At 42.8% G+C, this 12,698-nt stretch overlaps 2 protein-coding genes across 2 annotated transcripts in view; both read left to right on the top strand.

Moving 5' to 3' along the window:
• Positions 1–12,698, top strand: part of citb (citron rho-interacting serine/threonine kinase b) — a gene marked incomplete at its 5' end in the record, with an annotated part of 86,250 nt that overhangs the window by 42,438 nt on the left and 31,114 nt on the right. Inside the window, 6 exons of the mRNA XM_079516509.1 lie at positions 2,053–2,250; positions 5,923–6,116; positions 7,942–8,077; positions 8,190–8,294; positions 9,069–9,209; positions 12,223–12,345. Of these exons, the coding sequence (XP_079372635.1) occupies positions 2,053–2,250; positions 5,923–6,116; positions 7,942–8,077; positions 8,190–8,294; positions 9,069–9,209; positions 12,223–12,345 (897 nt within the window). The remainder of the gene's footprint in view (positions 1–2,052; positions 2,251–5,922; positions 6,117–7,941; positions 8,078–8,189; positions 8,295–9,068; positions 9,210–12,222; positions 12,346–12,698) is intronic.
• On the top strand, positions 10,566–11,189 carry LOC306933664 (phosphatidylinositol-glycan biosynthesis class X protein-like; the record flags this gene model as incomplete). Its single annotated transcript, XM_079515975.1, has 1 exon — positions 10,566–11,189. One exon carries the CDS (start codon positions 10,566–10,568, stop codon positions 11,187–11,189), a length of 624 nt encoding a protein of 207 aa, XP_079372101.1.

Here is a 12,698-nt window from a genome sequence, read left to right as displayed (position 1 = left end):
TTTTAAACATTGTTATAATTTAGCTATTGAAAAATAGCAGATCTACAAGCTCATAGCGCGCCACCGAGTGGCGCGCTATGAACTTGTAGGTCTGCTATTTTTGAAAAATCGTTAAAATGTGCCTCAAATCTTTCCGAAAATTGTCGTGATTTAGAAAACTTTTTTTTTTTTAATTTCGACGTCAGGCCTGAATGGGTTAAAAGCTTTGCCTCCATTCCCTCCTCCTGCTGCCTCGTAGGCTACTGTAGAGCCCGGTTCATACTTAGTCGTGCGACACCATCGCGCGACAGACCATAAATTAGGCTTAATTCCGCTCACTATATGCTGGTTCCTATGGGAGCCAAGGAACAACCATCTCTTTAACTGCCAGCTTCATCAGTCTCTCTAACCCTCATTTCCATACATTCTGTGCACACAAGAGGAAGAGCATTCGCTGATTAGAGGCAGAGAATGGCGCTGATGAATTGATTAGCCTGATCCCAGCTCTGCCCTGAGTGCCCTCGCTGAGATGCTTGTGTTAGTGACACAGTATGTAGCCTGGATGTCATTATAAGATGATTAAAATATTGAATCGTTTTTTGATCCAAGCTGTGCTATATTTGACACTGTGTAGAGTAGCTTGTCAACACGCAACACGTTATACAGTATATAATAAAGTGATGACCGGACACTCGTGCCTTTGTCCATGTTAGGAGTAAAATCGACCAATCAGTACAGGGAGCAGAGTTAAGTAACTTAAATGATCGGACAAGGACTCTCAACCGAACTAAGTAATGCGACTCACAGTCACAAGTCTGTACGACAAACCCTTAAAAAAAGGAAGAACTATCGACCAATCAGAAGAGGGGGCGGAGCTAAGTAACACCAATGAAGGACAAGGATTTTAAACTGAGTCCAATGAGGCAACTCACAAGTAAGTGGCTAAAACAAACTTCAAAAGTTCTGTCAAAAGATAGAAACTATGAAATATCGGAATATCAGAATAGGGGGCGGGGCGAAGTGACTCCAAAGAAGAACAAAGACTTTTATCAAGTGAAGTGACGCAACTAACAAGTCTGTACGACAAACCATTCAAAAGTTATAGAGAAAAATATGAATTATCAAATATCCACCAATAAGAAGAACAAAGACTCTAAACCGAGTCCAATGAGGCCAATTTACAAATATTGCCCAATCAGAAAAGGGGGTGGAGCCAAGCTACACCAATGATGACTCTGATGTCCACGGACATCACTTATTACTATAGTCTGTATGGAATCAGCTCAAAAATGGAAAACCATTGACCCTGTGTATAGATCGTCGATTTTCAATTCCTGGAAACATAAGTTTGACACTTCGCCGCAGTCACGCCGTTTTACAAAAACTCGCGCTTTTGATAACCTTTCATTGTTAAGGTCTTGTATGCATGCTAAGTGAGTTTGAGGTGGATCTGACCATCCTCCTCGGATGAGTGAGTGAAAGAACGACTCGTGAAAATGGCATGAAATGCACTCAAGAGACTTTTTTGTAAGTCAGGCCAAGATACAGGTGTGTACTGCATGTACCAATTTTAATATGTAGGTGACACCGTATTGTGCATGGGGCTTCAATGTTGACATTTTGCAGGTTGGTGTTATTAGGCCAATAACACCATGAGACACATGCAATACGTTCTTTTTTGCCACTTGTGATGCGTGCGAAAAGTTGTGCACGCATCTATCCGAGTATGTTTAGGCCCTCAAAAATGTGATTCATTATCGATAAAATAATAATACATTTTTGCAATTTCAATATTAATATACAGTTCAAATTATAATAATAATCATAACGCCATTAAAAAAGGCAGCGAAACAGGCAAAACAGTGAGTACATGAATAACAACACAGACATTTAATTTAAAAACCTCAACTAAAGGCAAGAGTGAAAAAATAGGTCTTGAGCTGTGCTTCAGATGTCTACAGAGGCTGCCTGACTGCCTGTCCAAGGTGCAGGCAGTGGGAGAATGAAGTTGTGACAACACTTTTTGTGAATCAGTCCAGTCTGTCCCGGTAAATGTTGATGACTCCACTGCAGGTCATCACAGACCTGGAGGAGCAGCTGACCACGCTGACCCAGGAGAACGCTGAGCTCAACCGGCAGAACTTCTACCTGTCCAAGCAGCTGGACGAAGCCACGGACGATAGCGAGGACCGGCTGCAGCTCAGCCAGGATGTGGACCGTCTGCGTCGGGAGGTGGCCGACCGCGAGATGCACATGAACAACCAGAAACAGGTGTTTGAGTTAGAGTCAGGCGCTTTCCTACTTTTTTGATTCTGGGAATTAAAGTCCATTTAAGGCATAATCACACGCACGCGCGCACACACACACACACACACACGCACACACTAAAAAGCTCACAATGCTTCTAAATATAATACGGTGTGAGCTTGTAGATCAAAAAAGCGGATCTTCTTTTTTGAAAAAATAGGATATCCATGAAAATGACCTCAGTCATCAGTCAAGTCAGTCACTTGATTGCAAACACTCATTTAAAGGTCCAGTGTCCTTTACTTGCATTATGGTAAACTGTAACTTTCCTAAATCACACATAAATAGTAGATCTACAGTGATTTGTAGACCTTTGTTACAGTATGTGTTTGACGCCAATTAGTAGCTTTTATTTTATTTTTATTTTTTATCCCACGATTTTGCAACCAATCTTTTCCCCCAGTGTCAATTATCTAATGTAATCCTGGGCGCTACACTTCCTCTGCCAACCTGGGGGGGCAGCGGACTGACCTCATGCTTCCTTCTATGCATGAGGAGTCCAAGCTGCTTCTTTTCACCTGACGGGGACTTTCCCCGTACGGACGTAGCGCGTGGAAGGAACACCTTATTCAGACCAGTTCCTTTCTCCTCCATCAGGCGCCCCGGCTGGCCAGGGGGAGGTAGTTTAGAGACCAGGATTACTGCATGTTTTTTGTGAGGGTGCCTATACCTTGGGGACACAGGGAGAACATGCAAACTCCACACAGAAAGACCCTTTCGCCAACCCCACCTCAGGTATGGGCACTGATGACTCGGAGGAGAGAGCACGCCCCCAGCACCCACAGCGTCCCCAGTGGGAATCGAAACCAGCACCTTCTAGCTTTGATGCGATAGCACTACCGACTGCGTCCCTTCCTACGAGCAAGCCCGGATTTACCGTTGGGCTAGGGTGGGCTGCAGCAGAATTATAGCTGTAAAAAAAAAAAAATAATAATATACAATATTATAATTTTGTATTGAATATTGTATATTTAGTTGTATTATGGTGAAAACATTGAGAGCTTCTGCTCCGCTGTCTGTGTTGTGAGGTAGCTGTGGAAATCCTGATCCGGCACGCGCGCTCGCACGCACGCACGCTCGCACGCACGCACGCACGCACGCACGCACGCACGCACGCACGCACGCACGCACGCACGCACGCACGCACGCACGCACGCACGCACGCACGCACGCGCACACACGCACGCACACACATTGTAGTTTGAATCCGCAAATTACAATAGATTTGACAGGGAAACAAATATAACAGGGTTGAGAGTTCATGGACACCTAAGGACACACATGGCACCTTCTCCTCCAGACAGACAAACTCCACATGCACGCACGATCACACACACACACACACACACACACACACACACACACACACACACACACACACACACACACACACACACACACACACACACACACACCGCACCACCACCGCATCCCTCGTCCATGACTTCCAACCATAGCTGGTTACACAACCAACCGCCAGGACGGAGAGGCAGAGAGAGAGACAGACAGAGGGAGACAGAGAGGCAGACAGACAGACACAGAGGCAGAGACAGACAGACAGACAGACAGACAGACAGACAGACAGACAGACAGACAGACAGACAGACAGACAGACAGACAGACAGACAGACAGACAGACAGGAGGGGGGGGGGAGAGGGAGAGAGATCGACAGACAGAGGGAGGGAGAGACAGAAGGGGGAGAGAGAGAAAGAGCGAGAGGTACTGTACACTGAACACCCACACATACGCACCCACTCGCAGGGGCAGTGCACAGATGCACACATCACACTCGGCACACACACGCACGTACACATACTCAAATAGACCCTTCTTTTTTTGCACACTTTCTATCTTCAGAGCTGCCTTCAGCATATACATAACACTAGAATCTTCCAGGATTTAGAATTGAGGAAAGGTGTTGTCTGGGTCACCTCAGACAGGTAACATGAACACGTCACATATCTGTGTGAAACACAACCTAGTACAGCTCCGGAGATATGGGAATAAGAGAAAAACAAATAGTACACTAGAATGGAGATATGCTATGCGTACTTGTTGAAACTGTTGTACGTTAAGGTTATTCTGAAAAGATTCAGGAACAATTACACATCCAAACAACAAGTGTGTATGTGTGTGTGTGTGTGCGTGCGTGCGTGCGTGCGTGCGTGCGTGCGTGCGTGCGTGCGTGCATGTAAATGTCTGTCCGTGTGTGGGAGGGATGTGTCATCCCCATCACTCCCGGGTCGTGTGGTTGCTGAGGATGCGTTGGACTTCAGAGAAGGGCTGCCGTATACCAGAACAGGCTATTTTTATCTTAGTGTGCGGTTGTCTAAAGCAGCGTGCTGATGTGAAACTTAAAACATAGCAGTGAATGTACACGAGAGTCCCGCTGCTCTGTCCTAAAATGTTTGCTGGAGACACTTCCTAATTGCCATCCCCTATGTTTTCAGTACACAACGCTGTTGCACGATACAGTATAAATCAGGTTTTTCTGTTTCAATTAAAAAATAAAATATCCATCTTGAAACCTGCTTTGTGAAGATGACTTTTCTCATCTAACCACAAAATATGAAAAATGGGGTGGACACTTTTGAAATACACGACTAGGCAGCTTGTCTTCTTCCCACGGATGAAACGGGTCTTCAAAGGTCCTTCCGTACTGTAGGGCGCAGGCGTTTGTTTATATCATATCCACACAGAATGCAATTTGTATTCGGAAAGAGGTTGACTTTTCACTTTGATTAAATGCATCAACCTGTATGAATTAGGCATCAACTGTATATAAATAGTTTGGATGCTAAATACTCGCGTGGTATTTTCTTAAGATAGATTTGTCACGCTCACACTAATACGTAAGAGGGAGTGCTGTACCATGAGATGTTGAGCCTTAGATAAATACACAGGACCAAAATGGAAATAAGCCCTCAGGGCTTTTTGTGTAGATGTTTAGCACCATTGTATAATCGTACCACTGTACGATTTGCAAACTGTTAATAAAGTATTCAGTCAATATAAAAATATCTCACGGTATCACATGAAAACAAGTGTATTATTGCAAGTGTAGCACATGTTTTTGCATTGTACCAACACGGATTTGTGAAACATTTTTATGCTGTTATGTGTTTTATTTGTTTTATTATTATTAGCATTATCATTGGTGAAGATTAAATTAACTCAAGCCCAACTATAACTGAACTAAATTTAACTAAACTAAACTCAACTAGATTAGATTATACTAGGCCATGACTAAATCAATTAAACTTAACTAGACTTGACACATTTTAATCATTTATTTATGTCCACATAAGAGATACAATACAAGGACACAAATATTTACAAGGTGCTGTACAGAGTGCAATCAGCAAATCCCGGACAAATACCCACACACCCTTCAGGGGTACAAGTAACAGCACACACACACACACACACACACACACACACACACACACACACACACACACACACACACACACACACACACACACACACACACACACATCATAAAATGAAAAAATCAATAAAATATTATTGTTTATTGTTTAGTCAAGCAATGACTTGACTAAACAGAAACTAAAATAAAACTAAATGCACTTCACTAAATTAAATGGGAAAACCTCTGTCCTGTGGCATGGCAGAACATGGAGACCCTGAAGACCACGTGCACCATGTTAGAGGAACAGGTGATGGAGCTGGAGAACCTGAACGATGAGCTGCTGGAGAAGGAGAGGCAGTGGGAGGCCTGGAGGTCGGCGCTGGAGGACGAGAAGAGTCAGGCTGAGAGGAGGACCAGGGAGGTCCAGAGGCTGCTGGACACCGAGAAACAGAACAGGTCACAGACACTCACTCACTCAGTCAGGACAGATTGATTGATCTGTCAATCAATTTGTCAATTGATCGGTTGGTCGGACGGACGCCTGACGAATGGTTGATTGATTGATTGATTATACAACATCATATTTACATTGGACAAACCAGACACATTTCTGAAATGTATAGAAGACATTTTAATATTCAACACCTGTCTTCTTTTCTGAGAGAGAAAATTGAGTATATGAACCATGGGTGGGCGGCGTAATGTAATGCCCACATATTTTAACCTAGATTTTCTGCCTGGAAATTTAGAAAAAAGGAATGAAACTTGATATTTGAAACATTTAAATTAAATGAAATGATAGGTGAAAATTCTGAAATTCTCTCAATAAAGAGGTTTTGTATAACATTAACATTCATAGCATTCGTGCTTCCGTCCCCCACAATAGTAGGTGGCTGTAACTGAACATGCAAGTAGACTCATAAGCAATGACCTATTTATATCTGTATCCATAATATCTATAGACATGTATATCTATGACACTCACGCATATACTATAAACACACTTACTTTTAGTTTTAAAGAGTTGACTCTAGGCTAAACTAGATTACTACACTGGGTCGGGCATCTCGATCGGGACCCATGTTTGGGTCGTGGACACATTTTAAGAAATCCATTTACTACACTACATTTTTGTTTTTATTTTAGTCTTTCAAAACCAAAAAAGCAAACATTTTCAGAAATTAAAAAGACATTTAAAAAATGCAAGAGAATTTAATGAATGTGTAGAATACATTTAAGTTAGAAGAAAAATAGTGAAAATAGCCAATTTACAAGCTCACAAGCTTGTAGAGGTGTGAACTGTGTAAGTAAATAAGTACTTTCTTACTTACTTACTTACTTACTTACTTACTTACTTACTTGTGAACTGTGAATGAGTGAAAATAATGCACATTATAAAGTGCTTAAGCCAGCCACTATATACATGCACCATATGTTTTATTTACCTCATTACAAGTACCTTGATAATAACTTGTGAAATGTAATGAAGCATTGCATTCATTAGGGCCGTGGGAGTCATACGTGGCTGTAATCAGCTGCCAGTCTGCTGATTGAATAAGTGTTTCTAAACACCCACAATTGAATACACACCAGTCACAGCCCATTCTCACGACAAGAGGGTCCATTTACACTCTATGGCTCCCTCCTTCACTCAATCACTGCTTCTCAATGCTGCTACACTCACTGCTGGCAAAGCTTGGCTCCAATACACAAGCCTCTACCTTTCTAGTTCAGCGTCTGACAGGGCTCAAAGGGTATACCACCAAAGATGTTTTCCATGTCAGTTAAATGTATTGCTTACTCACATTATGTTCCCTGATTTAGCATAGCATGCTGCCTGACTAATTCAGGGAGCAATGCTGTTGATTTGATTGCCATCAGCAGCATTAACTATTCCATTTGTTGCAAGACTTGGAACCACCATGTGCTCATTCATTCTACTGTGATTAGAGACACAGACACTAGTTTTATAAACATTTGCAGTAAAGGTGACTTGTGGTTGTAGATAATTGTAGTCCTTTCACATTTGAAATGCAGACTGCATTAATGTATTTATGCTCTCATCAAACACGCACGCACGCACGCACGGACGCACGCACGCACGGCTGCACGCACGCACGCACGCACGCACGCACGCACGCACGCACACACACACACACACACACAAATCCATGCAAGGTGATGCAAGTAGACATGCTTGGCACACACGCACATGCAATTACAATGTATTACTATTGCTGCAGTTAAAGTTATTCACGTTCTTCCTGCTCTCGTCCGACAGGCTTCGTGCAGACCAGCGGAACTCAGAGTCTCGCGAAACTGTGGAGCAGGCAGTGAATGAGCACAAAGCAGAGATCCAAGCCCTACAGCAAGTTCTCAAAGATCAGAAAGTCAAAGCAGAGGGCCTCTCTGACACTGTGAGGCTTTTTTACCACTGCGTACCTCCCTGCCCCAAATCTACATGCAGTATTTAGCATTTCCTAGTGAGCGGATCACAGATTTTTCCTCTCTCCTCTCTATACCATCCAGCTGAACGAACTAGAGAAGAAGCATGCCATGCTGGAGATGAATGCCCACAGTCTGCAGCAAAAGTTGGAGAGTGAGAGGGAGCTGAAACAGAGGCTGCTGGATGAGGTGCGTTCTCTGCACTCATACCTCGTAATGACAAAAGGCTGAAAGAATAGCCAACGTGAGCTCCTTTTGGCATGAGGTCAGGTGTTTGCTTTATGAAATGCCAAGTAAGAATCTCTGCATTTGCTCTCATTAGTTCAAATGTTGGGTATTTTTGCTGATGCTTTCACCCTGCTGGAATTAAAAGGCCATACATTAGGTTTGATCCACACAACAGCTAGCAGATCCATAGGCGTGGGCCCTGTTGAAAGGCTCTTGAGCAAGGCATTGATCCACTAACTCACTGTAAGTCTATGCACATAAGAATGTAGGCTTACAATGTCGAGTAATTTACTCTATCAATGACTAAAATGGTTCCGGCAGTAGGATGTTTACAGTATTATTATAGGATCAACCATATATTGTAGGTCCTGTAGGCCCTTCCACAATCTTTTTCGAGGACTATTTTTCATGGCATTTTTGCCTTTATTTGTACTAGCGCATGCCCATACCAGAGCGGGTGGCTTCTGGAGAACTACTCATCCGATTGACTTCACAGTAGACATGGCACTTCCTTGAGTCATACAGCTCCGTTTGCATTCACACGTCTCCTATTTTTACACAAGGAAGCGTCTATTCTTGGCTTTATATATTTTTGAAATACCGACATTTCTGTCAGAAAACACTTGTTTGTAACCAATGTGCAGGGGGGACTTCACAGCGGACATGACACTTGCTTGAGTCATCAGCACTACACCTCTGTTTACATTTACACAATGTTTTTATTTCCCCTCAAAGCAAGGGAAGCTGCAGCAGCAGATGGATGCTCAGAAGACCCACATCTTCCGACTGACGCAGGGTCTGCAGGATGCTCTTGACCAGACAGACTTACTGAAAACTGAGAGGACGGACTTGGAGTACCAACTGGAGAACATCCAGGTACTGCTACTTTATATTTATAGTACTACCATTGTATACGATGTATGCAGTATACATTTACTGTATTGTATACTAAAACCGTTATAATAATGCATACATACAATTTATATAGCGCTTCTCAAGGTATCCACTAGTAGTCGCTTTACAGAACAAATAATAAAAACAAATATTACAAAACTAGTTAAAAAGTTTAAAAGGTTAGAAAGAAACTAGAAACCAACGTAGACAAACAAGAAGTGTGGGGGTGAGGATTTTATTATTATTATTTTTTGTATAATCTTTATCCCACGATTTTGTAACCCATTTCTTCACCCAGTGTCAATTATCTAATCATGTAATCCTGGGCTCTGCACTCCCTACGCCAACATGGGGAGAGCAACGGACTGACCTCATGCCTTCAATGCATGAGGTCCAAGTCCAAGTCGCTTCTTTTCACCTGACAGAGGGGAGTTTTCCCGGTAGGGAAAGCAAGTCTGAAAAGGCGGGTTTTGAGTGTGCTTTTGAATGTGGTAAAAGTGGGAGCAGCTCTGATCTGAGTTGGGATTGAGTTCCACAGTGAAGGGGCGGCCAGTGCAAAGGCCCTGTCTCCCCAAGTTAGCTTGTTGGACTTGTGGGTTTGCTTGAAATACAGTGCGAGCTGATTCAAAATGTGACATTTGAGAAATGATATTCTGACTCACGAGTCGGCTGGTACTCAGTGGCTTTATGGTTTCAGGTTGTTTACTGCGATACTGCGAACTGAAATGATTTGGAACAATACTAATGTCAATGGATCAAAATCTGTGTTATATCAAAATCTCAATATTTGAAAATACATTATGCATTCCCTATTTCCATTTCAATTCAGTATTCGTTAGGGCTGTGAATATTCTGATATCTCACGATTGGAATCAATAAATAAGAACAATCTGTAACTTTATCCAGTAAAGATTTTTTTTGTGGAAATTGTGAATCTATTTTGAATCGTTATAATAAGAATCGCAATTCGAATTCGAAGCGTTTTCCCCCCCCCACATGACTATCCATCTGTCTGTCTCAATTTTCTGTCTGTGTGTCTGTCCTTGGTTTAAGCCTAAATATGGACATAACTATGTCATAGGACATCATAGGAGATGACCAATCTTATAACAGGTGTTGCACTAGTATACGTTTATACTCTTGTTATGTATAAAACAATTCGATTCAGCCACAAAACCACTACCTCTATCGGTTACTAATTTATGTATCAACTATTTTATACCTATCAGGACTCTCATGCATTTTCTATTCTTGACTACATTGGCACTTTTCGTGACATGTTCAGCTGGAAAGGATGACATCTGTGATATTCTTAAACCATGGCTCTTGTCCACCTCAATGTCAATGGAGATCAATAAAAGGGGATTTCACAGGGAGCTCGTAACCACTGTAGAGTTTGGTCGTGATGTTCCCACTGGTCTCAGAGTTCTGCTGATTCATAGATGGCCGAGAGACGTTTATGTTGATCCATATGAACTGTCACCACTGAGGGATCATAGTGACTTGGAGGTACTCCTGGATTCGACCATTGACCTGGAGGCTCCCAGTCACAAGGCTGTGGGATTTGTGGCATTTGTGTATCCCCCTCTGAATGAACACAATCCCACACCTCTCAAAGCAGTCATTCCAATCCATGTTCGCTACCATGAGCCGTCTTATGACGGTGACCAGTTTGTTCTAGTCCATTTAGAGCTCCCAGAGCTGTTGCTACGTACGGACACATGTGCACAGCTTGGCCACTTATCATCCCATCATGCTATCATGGAGGCCCCGTGCACTGCTGATAACGCCAGCATATGTCAGTGGGTTCAGCTCCAATATCAGGAACAGACCCATGTAAGCTGCCATATTCCGGTCGGTGATGGGTCTTTGATGATATTTGTATGTGCTGGAACACTTCTAGTTACGCTGATGTGCTGTGTGGCTCTCTCAATATCAATCTGGAAACATGGAACCTTTTAAACAGAGAATATACTGTCTGTATGCATATAACGGCATACGTAATCTACTGTATAAATGTGCAAACTCTCTGCGTGACCATCCTTCCATTACATATCCTGAGAACCGATATCACAGATGACCCTAGGGAGTGATGTTCGTAATGGGAAGTTGGTTCGGATCAGCGGTTGTCCAGAAAACATTGATAAATCTGCAAATCCCCATATGGAGTAGTACACTGATGTCACCAATATGACGTCATACAGTAGTACTGAGATAATAGACTGGTCTCAGTCAGGGACACAGACAGACAGCTAATGAGATCTCCATATTGGGCATAAAAGGTACACTGGCAGATAGACAGTTAACAGAGATCTCCATATGCGACACAGGCAGGCAGATGGTTACAACGGGCATTGCATAACCAGACAAACTACGTAATGCACAATACTACACAAAATAGAATGCCTACATTACTGACAAATTGTAAGAGTGAGTTGGTTGATCCAGTAAAGTGACATTTTCTGGTTCAGGTGTTGTTGCAGTGCCAACTGAAGAACGTAGCACAAGTTCACAGCTTTATACTCAAAATGTGGGTAAACATGCAAGATAAAATGTATATACATACATACAGTATAAAATTAGCATATTTAAGTAAAAGTAAGTAAGTAAGTAGAATAGTAGAAGGTAGTAGAATGCAGGCATACAAAATACAATATGTACACAACATGCAACGCACGCACGCACGCACGCACGCACGCACGCACGCACGCACGCACGCACGCACGCACGCACGCACGCACGGTCTCTTTATCTTCCTTCTCTCCCATTTGCTGCCCCATCTGCTGCACATAGACAACACACATTGTGTGTTTTAAAACGTTGATGTACTATTGCACTTTTGCCCAAGACAAATTTCGCCCCGTGGGACAATAAAGTATATCTCATCTCATCATCTCATCTCATTTTCTGTCTGTCTGTCTCCCTGACTCTCTACTGCTCTACTCTTTGTAAAGTACACGAGGAGAGATTCATGGCGTTAGTAATGTTCATTTAGCTCCACCTGCAGGCCGTGTTCTCCCATGAGAAGGTGAAGATGGAGGGGACCATCACCCAGCAGACCAAGCTCATAGACTTCCTCCAAGCCAGGGTCGACCATGGCGGCTCCAAGAAGAAGAAGGTCAGACATAACATGTCAAACATAACTACACTTTAGAGAACAAAGAGAGTCTAATAGCGCGCCGCAGCCTCATGCGGCTAATCCGGTGCGTCACAGGAGCAGAAGGGATAGACACTGGAGCAGCTCGGACAGTTTTTATTTGGGCGCGCTAGTGCGATCTTTCTCAGAGTCATGAAATGGCAGCGTCTAGGGATGCATTTAAATACAGAGGTTAGGTGAGGGCTGTGCTCTCAATAAGCCAATGGTAATTGGCTCTGTTCCAAGAACTACTGTTTGACTTTATATTTATATCCCGTGGGATAATAAAGGTATCTATCTATCTTATATTCTTATATTTACCTTGTGTAACTGTT

This window comes from Electrona antarctica, assembly GCF_951216825.1.
Source record: "Electrona antarctica genome assembly, chromosome: 12".
In the NCBI taxonomy this organism is placed as follows: Eukaryota; Metazoa; Chordata; class Actinopteri; order Myctophiformes; family Myctophidae; genus Electrona; species Electrona antarctica.
The sequence above is the reverse complement of the archived record's forward strand: the minus strand, read 5'-3'. Positions and strand labels throughout refer to the sequence as shown.